The sequence below is a fragment of the Ovis canadensis genome, chromosome 20 (assembly GCF_042477335.2).
Source record: "Ovis canadensis isolate MfBH-ARS-UI-01 breed Bighorn chromosome 20, ARS-UI_OviCan_v2, whole genome shotgun sequence".
Taxonomy (NCBI): domain Eukaryota; kingdom Metazoa; phylum Chordata; class Mammalia; order Artiodactyla; family Bovidae; genus Ovis; species Ovis canadensis.
The window spans coordinates 41,885,768-41,904,318 of record NC_091264.1 but is presented as its reverse complement, the minus strand read 5'-3'; the positions used below and the strand labels follow the sequence as shown (position 1 = coordinate 41,904,318).

Here is an 18,551-nt window from a genome sequence, read left to right as displayed (position 1 = left end):
GTTCTAGGAGCATGGGCTTCAGTAGTTGTGGCTCGTGGGCCCTAGAGTTCGCGGCTCAGTAGTTGTGGGGCATGGGCTTAGTTGCTCACAGCATGTGGGATCTTCCAGACCAAGGATCGCACCTGTGTCTCCTCCATTGCAACGCAGATTCTTATCCACTAAGGGAGTCTTTGAAAGCAATTTTTCAAAAGAAACTTTTACCAGCTACTTGAGAAGAAAGGTAAGAAGTATGAATAAAAAAGTTGTGAAATGGATGTATACACATCTCTTGTTTGATAAATCTGGCAGTGCTCTGCCTTGAGGGTGGTCAGGGCCAATAAACTCCCACCTTAGAACAGGAAAAGAGGTGAAAAACCAGAAGAGCTTCTGGAATCATAGCACAAGTGACCCCATCTCACCTAGTGTTTCCTCCTCTAAGTGTTGGCAAGGGTGAGATATGGGTAACTTCTCCAGTCAGTCAGTTCAGTTCAGTTCAGTCACTCAGTTGTGTCTGACTCTTTGCAACCCCATGGACTGCAGCATGCCAGGCCTCCCTGTCCATCACCAACTCCCAGGATTTACTCAAACTCATGTCCATTGAGTCGGTGATACTATCCAACCACCTCATTCTCTGTCGTCCCCTTCTCCTCCTGCCTTCAATCTTTCCTAGCATCAGGGTCTTTTCAAATGAGTCAGTTGTTCGCATCAAGTGGCCAAAGTATTGGAGTTTCAGCTTCAACATCAGTCCTTCTAATGAATATTCAAGACTGATTTCCTTTAGGATGGACTGGTTGAATCTCCTTGCAGTCCAAGGGACTCTCAAGAGTCTTCTCCAACACCATAGTTCAAAAGCATCAATTCTTTAGCACTCAGCTTTCTTTATAGTCCAACTCTCACATCCATACATGACCACTGGAAAAACCATAGCCTTGACTAGACGGACCTTTGTTGGCAAAGTAATGTCTCTGCTTTTTAATATGCTGTCTAGGTTGGTCATAACTTTTCTTCCAAGGAGTAAGCAATTTTAATTTCATGGCTCTAATCACCATCTGCAGTGATTTTAGAGCCCAAAAGAATAAAGTCTGCCACTGTTTCCACTGTTTCCCCATCTATTTCCCATGAAGTGATGGGACTGATGCCATATCTTAGTTTTCTGAATGCTGAGCTTTAAGCCAACTTTTTCACTCTCCTCTTTCACTTTCATCAGGAGGCTCTTTAGTTCTTCTTCACTTTCTGCCATAAGTGTGGTATCATCTGCATGTCTGAGGTTATTGATATTTCTCCCGGCAATCTTGATTCCAGCTTGTGCTTCTTCTAGCCCAGCGTTTCTCATGCTGTACTCTGCATATAAGTTAAATAAGCAATCTACAGCCTTAACGTACTCCTTTTCCTATTTGGAACCAGTCTGTTGTTCCATGCTGTTTCAACTTCTCCAGTCAAGTCCTTATAAATATTTTTTTTGCTAATTAATGGCTCCCAGGTTATACTCTCAATCTCTGGCCATGACTTCTCAGAGGTTCACCCCACCTTTGGCCTTTTAAAAAAAAAATTTACTTGGCTGTACCAGGTCTTAGTTGTGGCATCTTTCAGTTGTGGCTCATAGGATCTTTAGTTGAGGTGTGTGGGATCTAGTTCCATGACCAGGGATCCTACCTGAGCCCCTGCATTGGGAGTACAGAGTCTTAGCCACTGGACCACCAGGGAAGTCTCTTGCCTCTCCTTCTCGCTGTCATGGTCCAACTCCCTCACATTCACCAAGAGCAGAACCCTGGCTCTCCAGCTTTCTATTTCAACCTCTGCCATCTCTCTAGAAGACTTAATGTCCATGTATATGATATTTTTATATACAGATATAAATATATACAGTAAAGTTCAGTTCAGTCGCTCAGTCTTGTCCTACTCTCTGCAACCCCATGTACTGCAGCACACCAGGCTTCCCTGTCCACCACCAACTCCTCAGTTCAGTTCAGTTCAGTCGCTCAGTCGTGTCCAACTCTTTGCAACCCCATGAATCGCAGCATGCCAGGCCTCCCTGTCTATCAACAACTCCCGGAGTCCACCAACTCCTACAGCTTGTTTTTTCACCTCTTTTCCTGTTCTAAGTTGGGAGTTTATTGGCCCTGACCACCCTCAAGACAGACCACTGTCAGATTTATCAAACCAGAGATATCTGTACATCCATTCCACAACTTTTTTATTCCTACTTCTTGCCTTTCTTCTTGAGTAGCTGGTAAAGGTTTCTTTTGAAAAAATTCCATCCAAGGACTTCTCTGGTGGATAAGAATCTGCTCTGCAATGGAGAAGACATGGGTGCGATCCCTGGTCTGGGAAGATCCCACATGCTGTGGAGCAACTAAGCCCATGCACCACAACCACTGAGCCCCAAACTCCACCACCCGTGAGCTGCAAATACAGTAAAGTACAAAGATCTTAAGTGTAGAGATAGATGACCTCTGGCAAAGACATGCGCCCATGTACAGAGCACTGCAACTGATATACAGATCATTTCCATCACCCCAGAAAATTCTCCTATGCCCCTCTTGTCAATTCTTTTCCTCTCCCAGAAGCAACTACCGATTTATACCCCTATAGATTAGTTTAGTCTGTTCTGTTTTTTAAAAACAAAACAAAACAAAAACAAAAAACAAAAAACAAAAAAAAACAACAATATTTGCTGATTAGGCTGCGTCAAGTCTTCGCCGTGTCATGCCGGATCTTTCTGCAGCAGCACACAGACTCTCTAGTTGTGGTGCACCCGCTCAGTAGTTGCTGATGGAGGGCTCCAGAGCACATGGGCTACAGTAGTTCCAGTACACAGGCTTAGGTGCTCTGAGGCATGTGGGGTCTTAGTTCCCTGACCAGGGATCGATCCTGAGTCCCCTGCATTGCGAGGCAAATTCTTAACCACTGGGCTACCAGGGGAGTCCCAGTTTAATCTGTTCTTGAACTTCATACAAATGGAACCATATAGCGTACACTCGTGGATCCAGGTTCTTCCATTCTGCATAATGCTTGTGAGATTCATCTGTTTTGATCCAGGTACACCAGTAGTTTGTTCCTTTTTGTTGCTGAGTGGTATTTCATTTCTGGATGTATCACAGCTTGCTTATCCATTCACTTGATGATGTATTCGGTTATTTCTATCTGTTGGATATTATGCATACATCTCCTGTGAACATTCTTGCACATAACTTGCCAATTATTTTTCAATACACCAATTTCACAGGTGCTTTGCCTTGTCTACTCCAGCTACCACCTTGACTCTGTGTGACCTATACCTCGGATCTTTTCTCCATCTTACCTCTTCTTTCTCAAGGACACAAAAGCAACCAGACCTGAGTCCCTCCCAGCTCCTGAAGCCGCCACACGTGCTTTCACACCATTCTCCTTTTGGTAGACTTTTGGGTTGTTTCTCCTACTTTCGTTCAACTAACTGAGCATCTACCATGGGCTTACCCAGGCAATTCTCTCAAGATGCTTCCCTGGTGGCTCAGATGGTAAAGAATCTGCCTGCAATTTGCGAGACCAGGGTTTGATCCCTGGTTTAGGAAAATCCCTTGGAGAAAGGAATGGCACAGCCACAGTTTTAACTAAGGCTATTCTCAACCTGTATCTCCATCTCAATCTGCAACCTTTGCCTCAGGCCTTTTCCTGAAATCTGAGTCCAGAATATCCAACTGCCCTCTAGGCATCTCCCCCAGAATGTTCCACAGGCATTTCAAAATCATCAATGTCCACCCAAACTGGGTCAGCCTTCTACATTCCCCACCTCAGTGAATGGAAACACAATCTACCCAGACATTCAAAGCAAAATCCTGGGACTTGTCCTATGCTGCCTTCTCCTTCCGTTACTCCATCCAAACAACACCCAAGTGCTAACCACTCTGCCTCTGGGATATCTAAGGGTCTTTCTCTGTCTCTTGGTTCTCACTTCTAACTAAGGCCCTCATCATCTCAAGATGAAACTAGGACATTGCTTCTCTGATGGTCAGTGGGTTTCTTCTCAATATCCATTCCATGCCTCCCTGAGTATCAAGGCTCATCCATCTATTCAACTATGCCTTTACTAAGTGCCTTCCATGTGCTAGGCACCCTATCTTTATCCTCCCCGATCTTGCTCTCACCTCTATCCTTGTCTCTCATACGTCTCTGTCCACAAGTCTTTTCTGTCTCACCATCTTTATTAATATCACTAGTGTCTTCCCTATCTCCCTACCTACATGCTGCATCTCCTTCTGCTTTCCCGTCTTTCTCCACATTGTCCCTCTCCATCAGAACACCTCTTTCCCCTACTCCGTCTCTCACCCTCTTTCTCCCTGATTTCCCTTTGAGTGGGAGAATGAGTTAAGGATGGCAAAGTGCTCACCTTTCCTTCTGGGGCTGATCTCCCCGCCCCTACCACCCTCACTGAGAAGCCTTTCCTAACTCTGCCACTTAGCTGGCTGGGACCACTTCTGGGTGCCCGAAGACTCTTGTGCAAGGATTCTTTTTTTTTTTTTTTAATGAATATTAGAGGAAGGCTTTAACTTACATCTGTCAGAAACTGATAAATAAGCACATAATTACTAAAGACATGAAAGAGTGAAAACAGACAATTAACAAGCTTGATCGAATGGGACTACATAGAATATTAGAATAATTAGAAAATATCCATTATTTTCAGGTACACAGATAGATGTTAAAAAAAAAGAATCAAAATCATTTAGAACACAATTCCTGACCAACATCCACAACAACATAAAATAATAACAAAGAATATTTATCATGGGCTTGGAAAATTTACAACTGCATTTCTGGGACTTCCCTGGTGGTCCAGGGGTTAAGACATCACCTTCCAGTACAGGGGGTGTGGGACCAGTCTCTGGCCAGGGAGCTTAGACCCCACATGCCTCGTGGCCAAAAACCCAATAAAGCAGAAGTAATACTGTAACAAATTCAATAAAGATTTTAAAAAAGAAGGCAAACTTTCTTTTTAAAAATGCACTTTTATTATATTTATAAGCTTTAAAAACATACTTCCAAACAATTGAAATGTTAAAAGAAAATATAATGGAATTTAAAATATTTTGAATGGGAGTTTACTGGTGGTCCAATGGTTGGAATCCAGTGCTTTCATTGCCAGGGTCTGGATCATCCAGGAACTAAGATCACACAAGCCACAAGGCATGGCCAAAAAAAAAAAAATTTATTTTCAATTGAATGGCTGAAAACACTGCCTATCTAAACTCCTGTGAGATGTAGCTAAAACAATTCATGGAAGAAAGTAAATGTGAAACTTAGGAAAGAAAGTTTGAAAATCAATGAACTGAACAGATATTTCAAGAAATTAGAAAAAGTACACAGAATAACGACCCAAAATTTAGGATGGAAATAATAAAGAAATTAATGAACTAGAAAACAAACAAACAATAGAGCAGAAAAATACATATTTACAGAGACTACTTATACTAAAAAATCTCCCATCAAATTGGTAAAGCATGAAGAGAAAAGGCATACACATATACACAGAAAAGTAATTTATAGGGAATGCAATATCTGATACATTAGATATTTATATTACAAATTTTGATAAGACAAAATAACTTTCTAGAAAAATATATAACCAAAACTGACTCAAAAAAAAATTAGAAGCCTGATATACCTAAGACCATTAAAGAAGTTGAATCAGACATTCAAAATTTAACCACCAAAAAGATCACCAAGCCCAGATAGCTATAAAATCATCAAAACAGAGGTCACTCCAATCATATAAAAATTATCCTGAAAGTGAAAGTTGCTCAGTCATGTCCGACTCTTTGAGACCCAATGGACTATATACAGTCCATGGAATTCTCCAGGCCAGAATACTGGAGTGGGTAGCCTTTCCCTTCTCCAGGTGATCTTTCCAACTCAGGGATTGAACACAGGTCTCCCACATTGCAGGTGGATTCTTTACCAGCTTTATTAATATTTTTCTTGCATCTATGTTCATGAAGGAAATTGTTTAATAATTTTTCTTTCTCAAAAGCCTTGCCTAGCTTTTGGAGCAAGGTTATATTAATCTTGTGAAGTAAGTTGAGAAACTTTTTCTGTTTTCTGACCACCACAAAACTTTTTCTGTTTTCCGATGCTTTTGAACTGTGGTGTTGGAGAAGACTCTTGAGAGTCCCTTGGACTGTAAGGAGATCCAGCCAGTCCATCCTAGGGGAGATTGGTCCTGGGTGTTTATTGGAAGGACTGATGCTGAAGCTGAAACTCTAATACTTTGGCCACCTCACGCGAAGAGCTGACTCATTGGAAAAGACCCTGATGCTGGGAGGGATTGGGGGCAGCGGGAGAAGGGGACAACAGAGGATAAGATGGCTGGATGGCATCACCGACTCAATGGACATGAGTTTGAGTGGACTCCGGGAGTTGGTGATGGACAAGGATGCCTGGTGTGCTGTGATTCATGGAGTCGCAAAGAGTCGGACACGACTGAGTGAATGAACTGAACTGAACTGAATGGTCAGAAAACAGACCTAAAAAACCTAAAATCAGAATTTACTAAATAATATAAAACTTAACCAGGAATTCCTTGGTGGCCTGGTGGTTAAGACTTCTTGCTTCCACTGCAAGGGGCATGGGGACAATTAGAGCATTTTACAAAAGCTGTTCATGATAAACAACGACTTAGATTTTTAAAATAGAGAATATTTCACAACAGTTATTTATGATTGAAAAAATTAGGACTGTATATAAAATGCTTCCTTCTGTCATTAAATTTAGTGTATATTTCTGAAATGACTGTCTTTTTTTCCCTTCTACACCTCTCCTCCTGTTCTTGTTAATACCCCCATGTTACCCATCATCTTTTCTGGGCATACTTGCATTTCTGACATGTGTCCTTCCTTCACGGCTAGAAGTTGACATTAAGTTTTGTTGTTTTTCAATTCATGATGAATTTTGGGTAACAATTTCCACCTGCTGTTAGCAATACATTTCTGGTGTGTTGTCATCTTTTGGAAAATTGTGTTCCTCTTCTTTACCTTTTTTCCCGCCCCACCCCCCATAGTTAATTGAACAGAAGCTTTGGTCATTTCTTTTTGTTACTCATCCAAATAAGCCAGAGGGCTTCCCTAGTGGTCTAGTGGTTAAGAATCTGCCTGCCAATGCAGGGGACACGGTTCCTGTTCCAGAAAGGTTCCACATGTGGAAGAAACTAAGCCCAGGTACCACAGCTACTGAGATCGCCCTCTACAGTCTGTGTTGTGCTCAACAAGAGAAGCCCTCACACTGCAATAAGGACCCAATAAGCCAGAAATAAATGTCTTTTAAAAACCAGAAAGAGAAACTTTTAAGTTAAAAAAAAAAAAAAAAAGAGCTAGATTCTTCTAAACTATTAGCAGGAGGGCCTTTGGGGCAGGAGGCAAGATGGCTTTCCAGATTTACAAGTTCAAGGACTCCTTCTCTTTGCCATGTGCTGTGCTGAGTCGCTCAGTAGTGTCCAACTCTTTGCGACCTCATGGACTGTAGCCCGCCAGGCTCCCCTGTCCACGGGGATTCCCCAGGCAAGAATACTGGAGTGGGTTACCATGCCCTCCTCCAGGGGATCTTCCCAACTCCGGGATTGAACCTAGGTCTCCAGCATTGCAGGCAGATTCTTTACATCTGAGCCACCAGGGAAGCCCCTCTTTTGCCATAAGAATGGATTATTTCCTTAAAATTTGGTACCTCTGTATAGCCACAACCTCTGAGAACCTCTCCCAGTTAAGCAAGCATTTACCACCCACCCCCAACCCTAGGCTTCTTTATTTCACAGAAGACCTCACAGGCTGCCATCTCCCAAGTTCACCTAAGGTGATGAACTTAATATTAAAAGGAGAATTTTGCTGGCACTTTCTGAGATCTGCTGCCTCTGGGTCCCTCTGGGTGCTTTAAAACATTCTCTCAGATTTCCCTGGTGGTCCAATGGTGTTGAAGAAGACTCTTGAGAGTCCTTTGGACTGCAAGGAGATCCAACCATACAATCCTAAAGGAAATCAGTTCTGAGTATTCATTGGAAGGACTGATGTTGAAGCTGAAACTCCAATACTTTGGCCACCTCATGCGAAGAACTGACTCATTGGAAAAGACTGATGCTGGGAAAGATTGAAGGCAGGAGGAGACGGGGATGACAGAGGATGAGATGGCTGGATGGCATTACCGACTTGATGGACATGAGTTTGAGCATACTCCGGGAGTTGGTGATGGACAGGGAGGCCTGACGTGCTGCAGTCCATGGGGTCGCAGAGTCGGACGTGACTGAGCGACTGAACTGAACCAGTGGCTACGATTCCACGCTCCCAGTGCAGGGGGCCCAGGTTCAGTCCCTGGTCAGGGAACTAGGTCCCACATGCCACAGTGAAAATTGAAGATCCCGTGTGCCTCAACTAAGCCCCAGCACAGACAAATAAAGAAATATTTTTTTAAAAACAGAAGCATTCTGTCTCCACCTTTACTGGTATTTGAATCTGCTCAGTCAGCACTGCTCTCAGATATTCTCTCCGGGTGTTAGGCCTTTCCTCCCAGGAAGGAATATTTGCTTTTTTTAAGCAGTCACTGGGACCCTCCCTATTCGCCTGGTTTTCTGGAAGGATGCATGGGACTGCCTGCTCAGTGGGGAATTTGGTCACACAGATGCATAAGTTGGAGCTTGGAGGCACTGTATCTCCTAGCTTCACTGAAAATGTAGTATGTGTGTGTATTTCCAATCTCTTTACAGGTGTCAAGAAGAGAAATTTAGAAATAAACTGCTGCCATGTTCCCCTCAAAGCTCCACAAGGAGGCTTTTTAGAAAAGAGAAGTCCTTGGCAGTAGCAACCTTGGTGAGTTGGTTATGGTTCTATGGAGCTGTCCCTTGTCAGCTCAGAATCCTCACTTGTTCTCCAGCCTCAGGGAGAGCCTTTTGTTAACCGATTCCTGTCTGGTGCAAACACCAGGGTGCCCTTTTGTTCATTTACAATAAGAAATAAGCCTGTACGCCAGTCTATATCTGACGCAGGATACAGCATGCTTGGGGTTGGTGCATGGGGATGACCCACAGAGATGTTATGGGGAGGGAGGTGGGAGGGGGGTTCATGTTTGGGAACGCATGTAAGAATTAAAGATATTAAAATTAAAAAAATAAAAAAATAAAAAAATTTTTTTAAAAAAGAAATAAGCCTGTAGAGACCAGAGACCTGTTACTTCCCAGTCCCCACAACTCTCTCTCTCTCTTCTCTCTCTCTCTCACACACTCACACACATACACACACACACACACACACACACACACACACATCATTCAGGGGCCCGGCTGGAAATCACATCCTCAAATTTGATTAATTTGAGGAGATAATTTATTTACAAGGGTGTAGTGGGGTTTGTGGAGAAGGCAATGGCACCCCACTCTAGTACTCTTGCCTGGAAAATCCCATGGATGGAGGAGCCTGGTGAGCTGCAGTCCATGGGGTCGCTGAGAGTTGAACACGACTCAGTGACTTCACTTTCACTTTTCACTTTCATGCATCGGAGAAGGAAATGGCCACCCACTCCAGTGTTCTTGCCTGGAGAATCCCAGGGACGGCGGAGCCTGGTGAGCTGCCGTCTATGGGATCACACAGAGTCGGACATGACTGAAGTGACTTAGCAGCAGTGGGGTTTGAGGAGATAGTGTATTTACAAAGGTGTAGTGGGAGTTAGGGGCTTCCCTGGTGGCTCAGATGGTAAAGAATCTGCCTGTGATGAGGCGGACCCAGGTTTGATCCCTGAGTAGGGAAGATTCCCTGGAGGAGGGCATCGTAACCCACTCCAGTGTTCTTGCCTGGAGAATCCCCATGGACAGAGGAGCCTGGTGGGCTACAGTCCATGGGGTCACAAAGAGTCGTCTGCAACGGAGTGACCATGCACAGCACAGCACAGAGGGGTTTAGGGAATCACACGGGATATTGCACCCCCGGCCCAAAGGGATGAGCAGAGAAGAGATTACAGCAGAGGCTCGAACTCATTTTGTGCCACAAATCTCTTTGGCATTCTGGTACATCAAATTAAAAAAGACATAACAAAGTAAAACCATTACACTAAGTTTCAGTTATCAAAATATCCATAAATGTTGGGATAGAATAAACCATGTACTTACTACCACATGATAAGACAAGAGATTTAAAATGCAGGCAAGTTGAAGTTAGATTTTAATAAAGGTATATCTTTATAAAAGACATTGTTGCTGGCTTGAGTAAGAACTTTAGGGATTTCCCTGATGGTCCAGTGGCTGAGACTCTGTGTTCCCAATGCAGGGGGTGCAGGTTCGATCCCTGGTCAGGAAACTAGATCCCACATGCTGCAACTAAAAGACTAGGGCAGCCAAATAAATACAATTAATTTAAAAAATAATTTTAAACTGTGAAGTGGTCTTTGACAAGGTGACACATGTAATGCTGGATTTGAGAAGAGTATGTACTTTCTTATCTTTTCCAAATTCACAGACCTCCTGAGACTTATTCCCTGGACTTCTGAAACCTGGAAAAGGACAGAGTCATGTAGAGCAGGTTGCCTGGAGGGGAGCCTTGCCCATAGATGGAGGTGTGAGCCAGCCCGAGGTGGCCTTGTAGGAAAGGAGCCAGAGGGATGAATACCCTTAACTTAATGTTCTCCCGCCCTGCTCTTTCCCTGCCAGGCTCCCCATCAGCCGAAACAGCCAGAAGTCAGAGGTGCCCTTGGCATGGTCTGTACAGGTTAGTCTCTTGGGACAGAGAACAGAGTGTGAGAGGGAAAATGGAGGGGACAAGCAGAAGACATCATGCCACCCCTCCATACACACACACAGACAAGCTTTGTGGCCAGTGTATTTTCTTTGCGGAGGTACCCAGGGGGCCTAATTCTAACAGGGTTTCCCCTGCAGAGTGTAGAACTATATCAAGGCCCCCCTACCCCTTAGCAACAGGGCACCAGGCTCATAAAGGATGCTAACCTCACAGGGTTCTAGAGGGCCATCTCCTGAGCCAGCTCAGCATTCTCTCCCTGACTGCTTGGCTTGGAGACTAACAACCCTGGTCTTGGAGACACTTCCTTTTTTCTGCCTCCAAGACCCACAGCCCCACCGCCCAATGTCACATACTTCAGCCACAGTTATACCTTTGGTGAGTATAGCAAGTCCTGCAGGCTGGGGAGTCCAATCACTTCAGGGCCTGTGGCTCTCAACCTTGAGTGTGTGTCAGAATCATCTGAGGCATTTGTTGAAAAGCTATTGCTGGATGCCACCCCTAGAGTTTCTGATTCGGTAGGTCTGGGATGGATCCATTTCTGACATATGCTGGTGGAAGGATCACTCATTGAGAGCCACTGCTTTAAGGAGACTGCTTGTCTCTGCTGAGATCTAGAGTTTGCAGCCTCACTGTCAGAAAGTTACCCACTTGCCTTATTTCCAGGTTCATGGTGGATTCCTGGCTCCCTGGCAGCTCTGTGCCCAGAGGCCCCACCTCCCCTTTAGCTCTGACTGCAGACTCTCTGTGGTCTGTGGAGGATGGGGTGGGGTGGGGTGGGGTGGGCAGAGGCTCCTGGGTTTGGGTGGGAGGCGTCTTCTTGCATCACTGCTCCTCACAGGCTTTCCCATGTCTGTGTTTATGCTGAGTTTCACTTATTTGTCCATCTTGTTGCTCTTTGCTCTTCACTTTTGTCCCATGGTCAGAGTAGCTATCACTTTCTCTTTCCCAGGGAGTCCTCCTGAGCATCTCAGCTCTGCCTCACCCTGGTCATCTGCCAAGTCACCTTTAGGGAAAGGCTGCGTGGGGAGGTAATCTCAGTCCAAATAAAAGCCAGATTCTCTCCAACAGCCTACAAGATTCTCCCCAACAGCCTACAAGGCTGTAGGCAATCTGGCCTCATCTCCTGCCTCTGTTTCCCCTCACACACCCAGCTCCAGCTACGCTAGCCTCCTGCTGCTTCACAAATACTCAGACATCCAGACATGTCCTCACTCTAGGACCTTTGCATTTTTTGTTCCCTGTGCTTGAAGTGCTCCTCTCCTGCATATCCACGAGGCTTGGTCCTTCACCTGCTTGAAATCTTTGCTGAAATATCCCTTTCTTAGGGAAGCATCCCTGAGCACCTTATTTATTTATTTTTAAGTAATATTTATTTATTTCACCACACCCGATGTTAGTTGTGGCACACAGGATCTTCGATCTTCACTGAGCCCTGAGAACTCTTAGTTGTGGCACGTGGGATCTAGTTCCCTGACCAGGGATCAAACCTGGGCCCCTGGCATTGGGAGCACAGAGCCTTAGCCACTGGACCACCGGGGAAGTCCCCCTGAGCACCCTATTTAAATCTGCAGTCCATGCAGCCCTTTCTATCTCCCTCCCTACTTTGCTCTTCTCCATAGGCACCTACCATCTTTGATATACTTGTTTTTCTTATCTGTCTTCCTTAATTAGATTGTCCATGAGGACCTCATTGGGCCAAGCAAGGCGCCTGGCATATAGTAAGTACTCAATAAACATTTGTTGAATGAGTGTATGAATTTAAAAAATGGATTTCCCCCACTAGGCACTGAGACCTTCGGGAGGGCAGGTTTGCAGTCTTCCCTGCAGAGGAAGAGATAGCAATAAAGGGAACTCAAGAGGCTAGAGTCCCCTCCAGCATCTCCCCAACCCGTATGGGTCAGGGCAAGGGCAGTGAGAAGTGAAAACTCCCTTCTGCAGAAGGGGAAATAGGTTGGGGTGGGGGTGGGGATCAGAGAAAAGGAAAGGTGTGCCCATCAGTGCTAAGATTGTGGCTGGAGCTCAGCGCAGGGAGTTTAGACAGAAGTGTCTCAGTGAGGGGGATGCACAGTCCTCATCTCCCCTAAAGCCACTAGCCCAAAGGAGTGTGCCTAGGAGGGCATTTATCAGGGGCTGCTGCCCACTCTGTTGAGTAAGGAGTGGGGAGCTACTCCCACTCTGCCGAACCCACAGTGTCCAGCATCCTTCACATCCTTAAGGTTAGCCTCACCTTTGGCTCTTTTATCCACTAACACTGTCTTTTTCAGCACCACTGGCCTCCAAAGAATCCACTGTCTTTTTTTGACTGTGGCATGCAGCTTGTGGGATTTTAGCTCCCCGACCAGGGACTGAACCTGGGCCTGAGGCAGTGAGAGGAGTCCTAACTACTGAATCACCAGGGAATTCTCCCACTTAAGAATCTACTTAAATTCTCAAATTTCAGAGATCTGTAGACTTCACTGAAAATTTCAAAGGAGATAAGATGAAGGGATTACATTGCCTATCCTAAAGCAAACAAACTAAGACTCCCTTGTCAGACACTTCCGTATTTCCAAGTGCCTCTCTGGAGCCACCAGGCCGGAAGTGAAGTATCTCTCCCTTTCCAGACCCTGCACTCATCTTGCCACCCTCCTGGATCTGCCAGCGACTTCAGGTTCTTCTCCGGTCCAGAGTACAGAAAAATTTAGTCTGCCTTCCCTCAGCTTCCTATCCAAACCTGTGTGTCCAGACTTGTGAAACCTGGGCCTCAGTCACCTGAAATTCCAGAACTGTTCAGAGATCCTCTCTTCCTGAGAATCAATGCCCCTGGGGTCTTACAGACCTTCCCCCATGGTTTATCAGAACATTTCTTACATGTACACCCTGGGCTCTCCTTTAGAGGAATTAAGAATGTTGTTTTCTCGTCTCCTTTCTAGACCCCACTCCCCCTTCTTCTTGGGCGCTACTGTCAGCAGAAGCTGATGAGGAAGTGAGGCCTGGGACTTAGAGGAGGAGGGAATGAGGGGAAAGGGGAAGTTTAGGAGGCAGGCCTCCAGGAAGCTGATGGGAGAGGAGAGCTGGCAGGCAGAGAAGGCACCCAGTCTGGGTTGTTTCCTCCAACATCTCAACCAGCACCTGCTGAGCCATGAGCGAAACTAGGGATTTACAGGGTAGGGAAGGTGGAATAGGCAGGATTCTAAAATGGGAAAAAGGAATTGGACAGTACCGGGCTCGGGGGCTGGGAAGCTGGCCTATGAAAGCAGAACTGTAATGGCTTCAAGGCTGAGCTGGGAGTGAGGAGAGGAAAGTGGGGGTGAGGCTACATTAACCTTTGCGCTCCTTCAGGAGGAAAAGCCTTTGGGCTGCTGAAGGCCCAGCAGGAAGAGAGAATCAATGAAATCAACCAGGTAAAAGGAAGGGCCTTGGCCAGGGCGGTGGGTGGGGTGGATGGGGGGAGTGTTGCTGGACCGGGGTGGGGTCCCTACCCAGGTTCTTGCTTTCCCCTTACAGCAATTCCTGGATGATCCCAAATACAGCAGTGATGAGGACCTGCCCTCCAAACTGGAAGCCTTCAAGAGTGAGGGGACAGCTGTAGGGGTGGAGAAGGGGGTGACGAGGGTAGGATTTCCCCAGGAAGAGAGAGGACAGAAGAAACAAAGTCTATTTAAAAAAAAATAATTTTATCTATTAGTATTTATTTTTATGTATTTTGGCCGAGCTGGGTCTTCATTGCTCAACAGGCCTTTCCCCAGTTTCGGGGAGCAGGGGTTACTCTCTAGTTGTGCTGCATGGACTTCTCATTTTGGGGGCAAGAGGGCTTCAGTAGTTGCGGTTCCCTGGGCTCTACAGAACAGTCTCAGTAGTTCTGGCACTTGGGCTTATTTGCTTTGTGGCATATATGGGATCTTCCTAGGCCAGGGATCGAACCCGTGTCTCCTGCATTGGCAGGCCGGTTCGCTACCACTAAGCCACTAGGGAAGCACACAAAGTCTACTTTTGAGGTGGGAAAAAGGAAGGTTGCCTCTGTTGCCGCCCTAGTAACAGCCCCTTTCCCTGGCCTGCCCCTCTCTCAGTACCCTCTCTAGTTCCCTACACCTTAACAGGGCCCCTTAGCTCCCCAACCCGTACTTCCTCTACCTGCCCCATCCCCTCCTCCTCTTCTCCTATCTGCAACCCCTTTCTTAATCCCTGCCCCGCCTCTGCCTGTGACCCTCCAGCCAGTGCTGACCCTCTCTGCTTTCTCCCCTCATCCAGAGAAGTACATGGAGTTTGACCTGAATGAAGATGGAGGTATCGGTGAGAAAAGGGTGATTTGGGGGAAGTGTGCAGATCTAGGAAGAGGGAGGTCTTTCCTACAGTGCTTCATTTCCAGTGGTTTGGGAGAGATGACAGTGACCAGAGTAGGGTGTGTGTGTGTGTGTTAGTTGTGTGTGTGTGTGTGCGTGTGTTAGTTGTGTGTGTGTGTGTGTGCGTGTGTGTGTGTTAGTTGCTAAGCTGTGTCTGACTCTTTGCGATCCCATGGACTGTAGCCTGCCAGGCTCTGCTGTCCATGGAATTCTCCAGGCCAGAATACTGGAGTAGGCTGCCGTTTCCTTCTCCACCAGAGTAAGATGGGGAATGGTAATGAGGAGGTGGAGGTAACAGAGAGAGAGAGAAAGGCTTCCCTCTTCTCACCCCCATCTTCTGCGCCTCCAGATATCATGTCCCTGAAGCGAATGATGGAGAAACTTGGGGTCCCCAAGACCCACCTGGAGCTAAAGAAATTAATCATGGAGGTATCCAGTGGCCCTGGGGAGACTTTCAGCTACTCTGACTTTCTCAAGATGATGTTGGGCAAGAGATCTGCCATTCTAAAAATGTGAGAGTCCAGTTCCAGCCTCTCCTACACTTATCTGTTTTCTCTTCCCCCTGCCTCCATCCCCAGGCTCACCTTCTACACATAGCCCAGAGTGCATTTCTCTTCTGTCTTTTGAGAGACCCTTCCCAGGTCCTATTCTTATTCATGATTTTGGTCCCCACAGCCCACAGGACTCTCACTCCTGCCCTTTCTCCTTCTTCTCCCACCCTCACAACCCTCATCCTTTTCTGGACTTTCACAGCACACTAAAACTTACTCTCTTGAGAAGATTGTCCTCTAATCCCCGTGTCTCTTCCCATCTCAACCAGGATCCTGATGTATGAAGAGAAAGCAAGAGAACAGGAGAAGCCAACAGGTCTCCCAGCCAAGAAAGCTATCTCTGAGTTGCCCTGATTTGTGGTGAGGGAGATGTGGTGGGATTGAAGGGGCTTCTAATGACTCCAACATAGAAAAAGAAGACAAAATTGTGAACCAGACCCAGACTAACTTAAATAAATTACCCTCCTTCAGATGAATTCAGTTTGGTCACTGTTTGATTTTTTCCCCCTGGGTTTGGGAAGGGGTGAAGCATCTTTGAGAGAAAGGTAGCAAGGATTTGCCCATATGAGCAGTCTATCAACAATTCTGTAGTATATTTACCACATAGCAGATGACTTTGTCCATCAGGGGGGATGTATAAGATAGCCTGACCTCAAGGAATTTAAGTGGGATGAAAAGACATGTATAGACCAAAAAAAAAAAATCACTCAAGCTCATGATGAAGAGCAAAGATTACTTTGAACCAACATCCTCTATTACTAAAAGCTTTGTAACCTCAGAAAATCCTTCAGCCTCTCTGAGTCTTTCATTTGAAAATGAGAATAAGAGGATCTACCCTGGAGCGCCTGACATATCATAAGCCCTCAATAATATTTAAAACTTGAATGGATGGATGGATAGAGGAAAGAACTGGTGTTACTCAGTTAAGGATTCACAACACTATAATGGCTGATAATCTAAGCGAAAATGAGTCTTGAGGTCCTTTCGGAGGCAAGCTACAAAAACTGAGCCTAATAAAAGGAAAAGGGGCTTGTACTAGGAGAGTATTGAGGGCAGATTCCAGGAATACAGGATCCCTGGAATGGCAGATAGGATTAAATAGCCAACTTCAGGAAAGGCAAGAAGCCTGAGTGTTCCCAGGCCTTTGGTGAGGTTATTCCTGAACTTTTCCCCCAAAGGGTCCAGTCCAGTTAACTCCAGCAACTCTGAGTTGCTGGCCACTGTTTCAGATTTCCCTACTCCCTGGAAAGCAAAAATCAAATTGGCCCAGCTTGTTTCAGGTCCTTAGGAGAGACCAGGCCCGTCAGGTCACATGTATTGGCCCTTTCCAGTGGTAAAGCCAGGTTGGCATCTTAAGAGTGCTACAGTAACTGTATAGGACTTCAGATGAGGAAGAGATCAATGTGGGTTCAATAAAATATCTGCATATAACAAAATTAATAGCTAACCTTAATTGAGCACCTACTATATACTGGGTAGATGCTTTCTGTGTATTAATTCTTCCCAACAATTCTGGTGACACAAAGGACAGAAAGGATCTGGGGCTTAACTTTGTTCATTCAGGATAAACTGGGTTATATTCATACAATGGACTCTTATTACATAACAATAAGAATGCACAAACTACCACATGCAACAATGTAGGTTAATTCCAATAATACAATGTTGATAAAAAGCAGACAGAAAAGAACCCTCACTGGACGATTCCATTTGAATAAAGTACAAAGCAAGCAAAACTAATATATATTATTAGAAATCAGGATAATAGCCTTGGAGGAGGACACTGACTAAAAGAGCCCTTGGCAGCTTCTGTGCTAGTTAAGGCTCTGTTTTTGGTTACATGCTCTGCTCAGTTCATGAAAAGTTATGAAAATTTCATATATATATATATATATATGAGAAAGGCATGGCAACCCACTGCAGTATTCTTGCCTGGAAAATCCCATGGACAGAGGAGCCTGGTAGGTTACGGTCCATGGGGTCGCAAAGAGTTGGACAGGACTGAACTGACTTGGCATGCATGTATGTATATATGTATAATGCACACACACACACATACTTTGATAAGATTTTAAAAATCATTTATTGGGCATTAACTATGTTCCATCCCCTATTCCAGGTGCCTGGGATATAAAAGTAACAAAACAAAGATCCCTGCCTTTATGAAGTTTATCTTCTACTGCAGTAACTGGTATGGGAGGAGGACAGATAATGAAGAGTAAATATCATTTTAAATTTCTATGCTCTATTTAAAAATGACAGTATTATGAAAAAAAAAAGAGCAAGTTAAAGGGAATCAGGGGTGCCAAGATGGTCAGGGAAGATTAAAATGCTGAAAGGGTAATCAGGAGAGGATTTGGTGAGGAGGTGACCAACACTGAACAAAAACTTCAAGAAAATACAGCAGCGAGCCACGCGGGTTTCTGGGCGAAGAGCCACTTGTGCACAAGGAAAGGAGCAGAGAGGGCCCTAGAGTGAGAAAGGCCTGTGCAGATAAAGAGAGTGCTGCTGCTAAGTCACTTCAGTGGTGTCTGACTCTGTGCGATCCCATAGACAGGAGCCCACCAGGCTCCCCCGTTCCCGGGATTCTCTACGCAAGAAAACTGGAGTGGGCTGCCATTTCCTTCTCCAATGCATGAAAGTGAAAAGTGAAAGTGAAGTCACTCTGTCGTGTCCGACTCTTCACAATCCCATGGACTGCAGCCTACCGGGCTCCTCCGTCCATGGGATTTTCCAGGCAAGAGTACTGGAGTGGGGTGCCATTGCCTTCTCCGATAGAGACAGTAATAAGATAAAGAGAGTAATAAGAAAAAAAAAAAACCAATAGGGGGCTGATCAAATCAGTCAATCCTGAAGGAAATCAGAACTGAATATTCACTGGAAGGACTGATGCTGAAGCTGAAACTCCAATACTTTGGCCACCTGATGCGAAGAACTGACTCACTAGAAAATACCCT

At 45.3% G+C, this 18,551-nt stretch overlaps 2 protein-coding genes across 7 annotated transcripts in view; one reads left to right on the top strand and one right to left on the bottom strand.

Annotated features, from left to right (window-relative positions):
* The window catches only part of NCR3 (natural cytotoxicity triggering receptor 3), a 32,965-nt gene that overhangs the window by 5,106 nt on the left and 9,308 nt on the right, over positions 1–18,551 (bottom strand). The gene's annotated exons all lie outside the window — the stretch shown is intronic.
* Positions 13,696–16,070, top strand: AIF1 (allograft inflammatory factor 1). 3 transcript variants are annotated; one of them, XM_069563270.1, is made up of 6 exons: positions 13,696–13,867; positions 14,043–14,104; positions 14,208–14,274; positions 14,952–14,993; positions 15,393–15,555; positions 15,864–16,070. In XM_069563270.1, the coding sequence occupies exons 1-6, from the start codon at positions 13,843–13,845 to the stop codon at positions 15,946–15,948; spliced, it is 444 nt and encodes a 147-aa protein (XP_069419371.1). In that variant the 5' UTR covers positions 13,696–13,842; the 3' UTR covers positions 15,949–16,070. The 3 variants fall into 3 exon arrangements, with proteins under 3 accessions (XP_069419371.1, XP_069419372.1, XP_069419373.1); XM_069563271.1 differs by having other exon boundaries at positions 13,704–13,867; positions 14,952–14,987; XM_069563272.1 differs by lacking the exon at positions 14,208–14,274 and having other exon boundaries at positions 13,727–13,867.

Coding starts and splice junctions, on each gene's coding strand:
- AIF1 (XM_069563270.1), top strand. CDS start 13,843: ATGAGCGAAACTAGGGATTTACAGG. Junction 13,868..14,042: donor CGAAACTAGGGATTTACAGG/GTAGGGAAGGTG, acceptor GCGCTCCTTCAG/GAGGAAAAGCCTTTGGGCTG. Junction 14,105..14,207: donor GAATCAATGAAATCAACCAG/GTAAAAGGAAGG, acceptor TTCCCCTTACAG/CAATTCCTGGATGATCCCAA.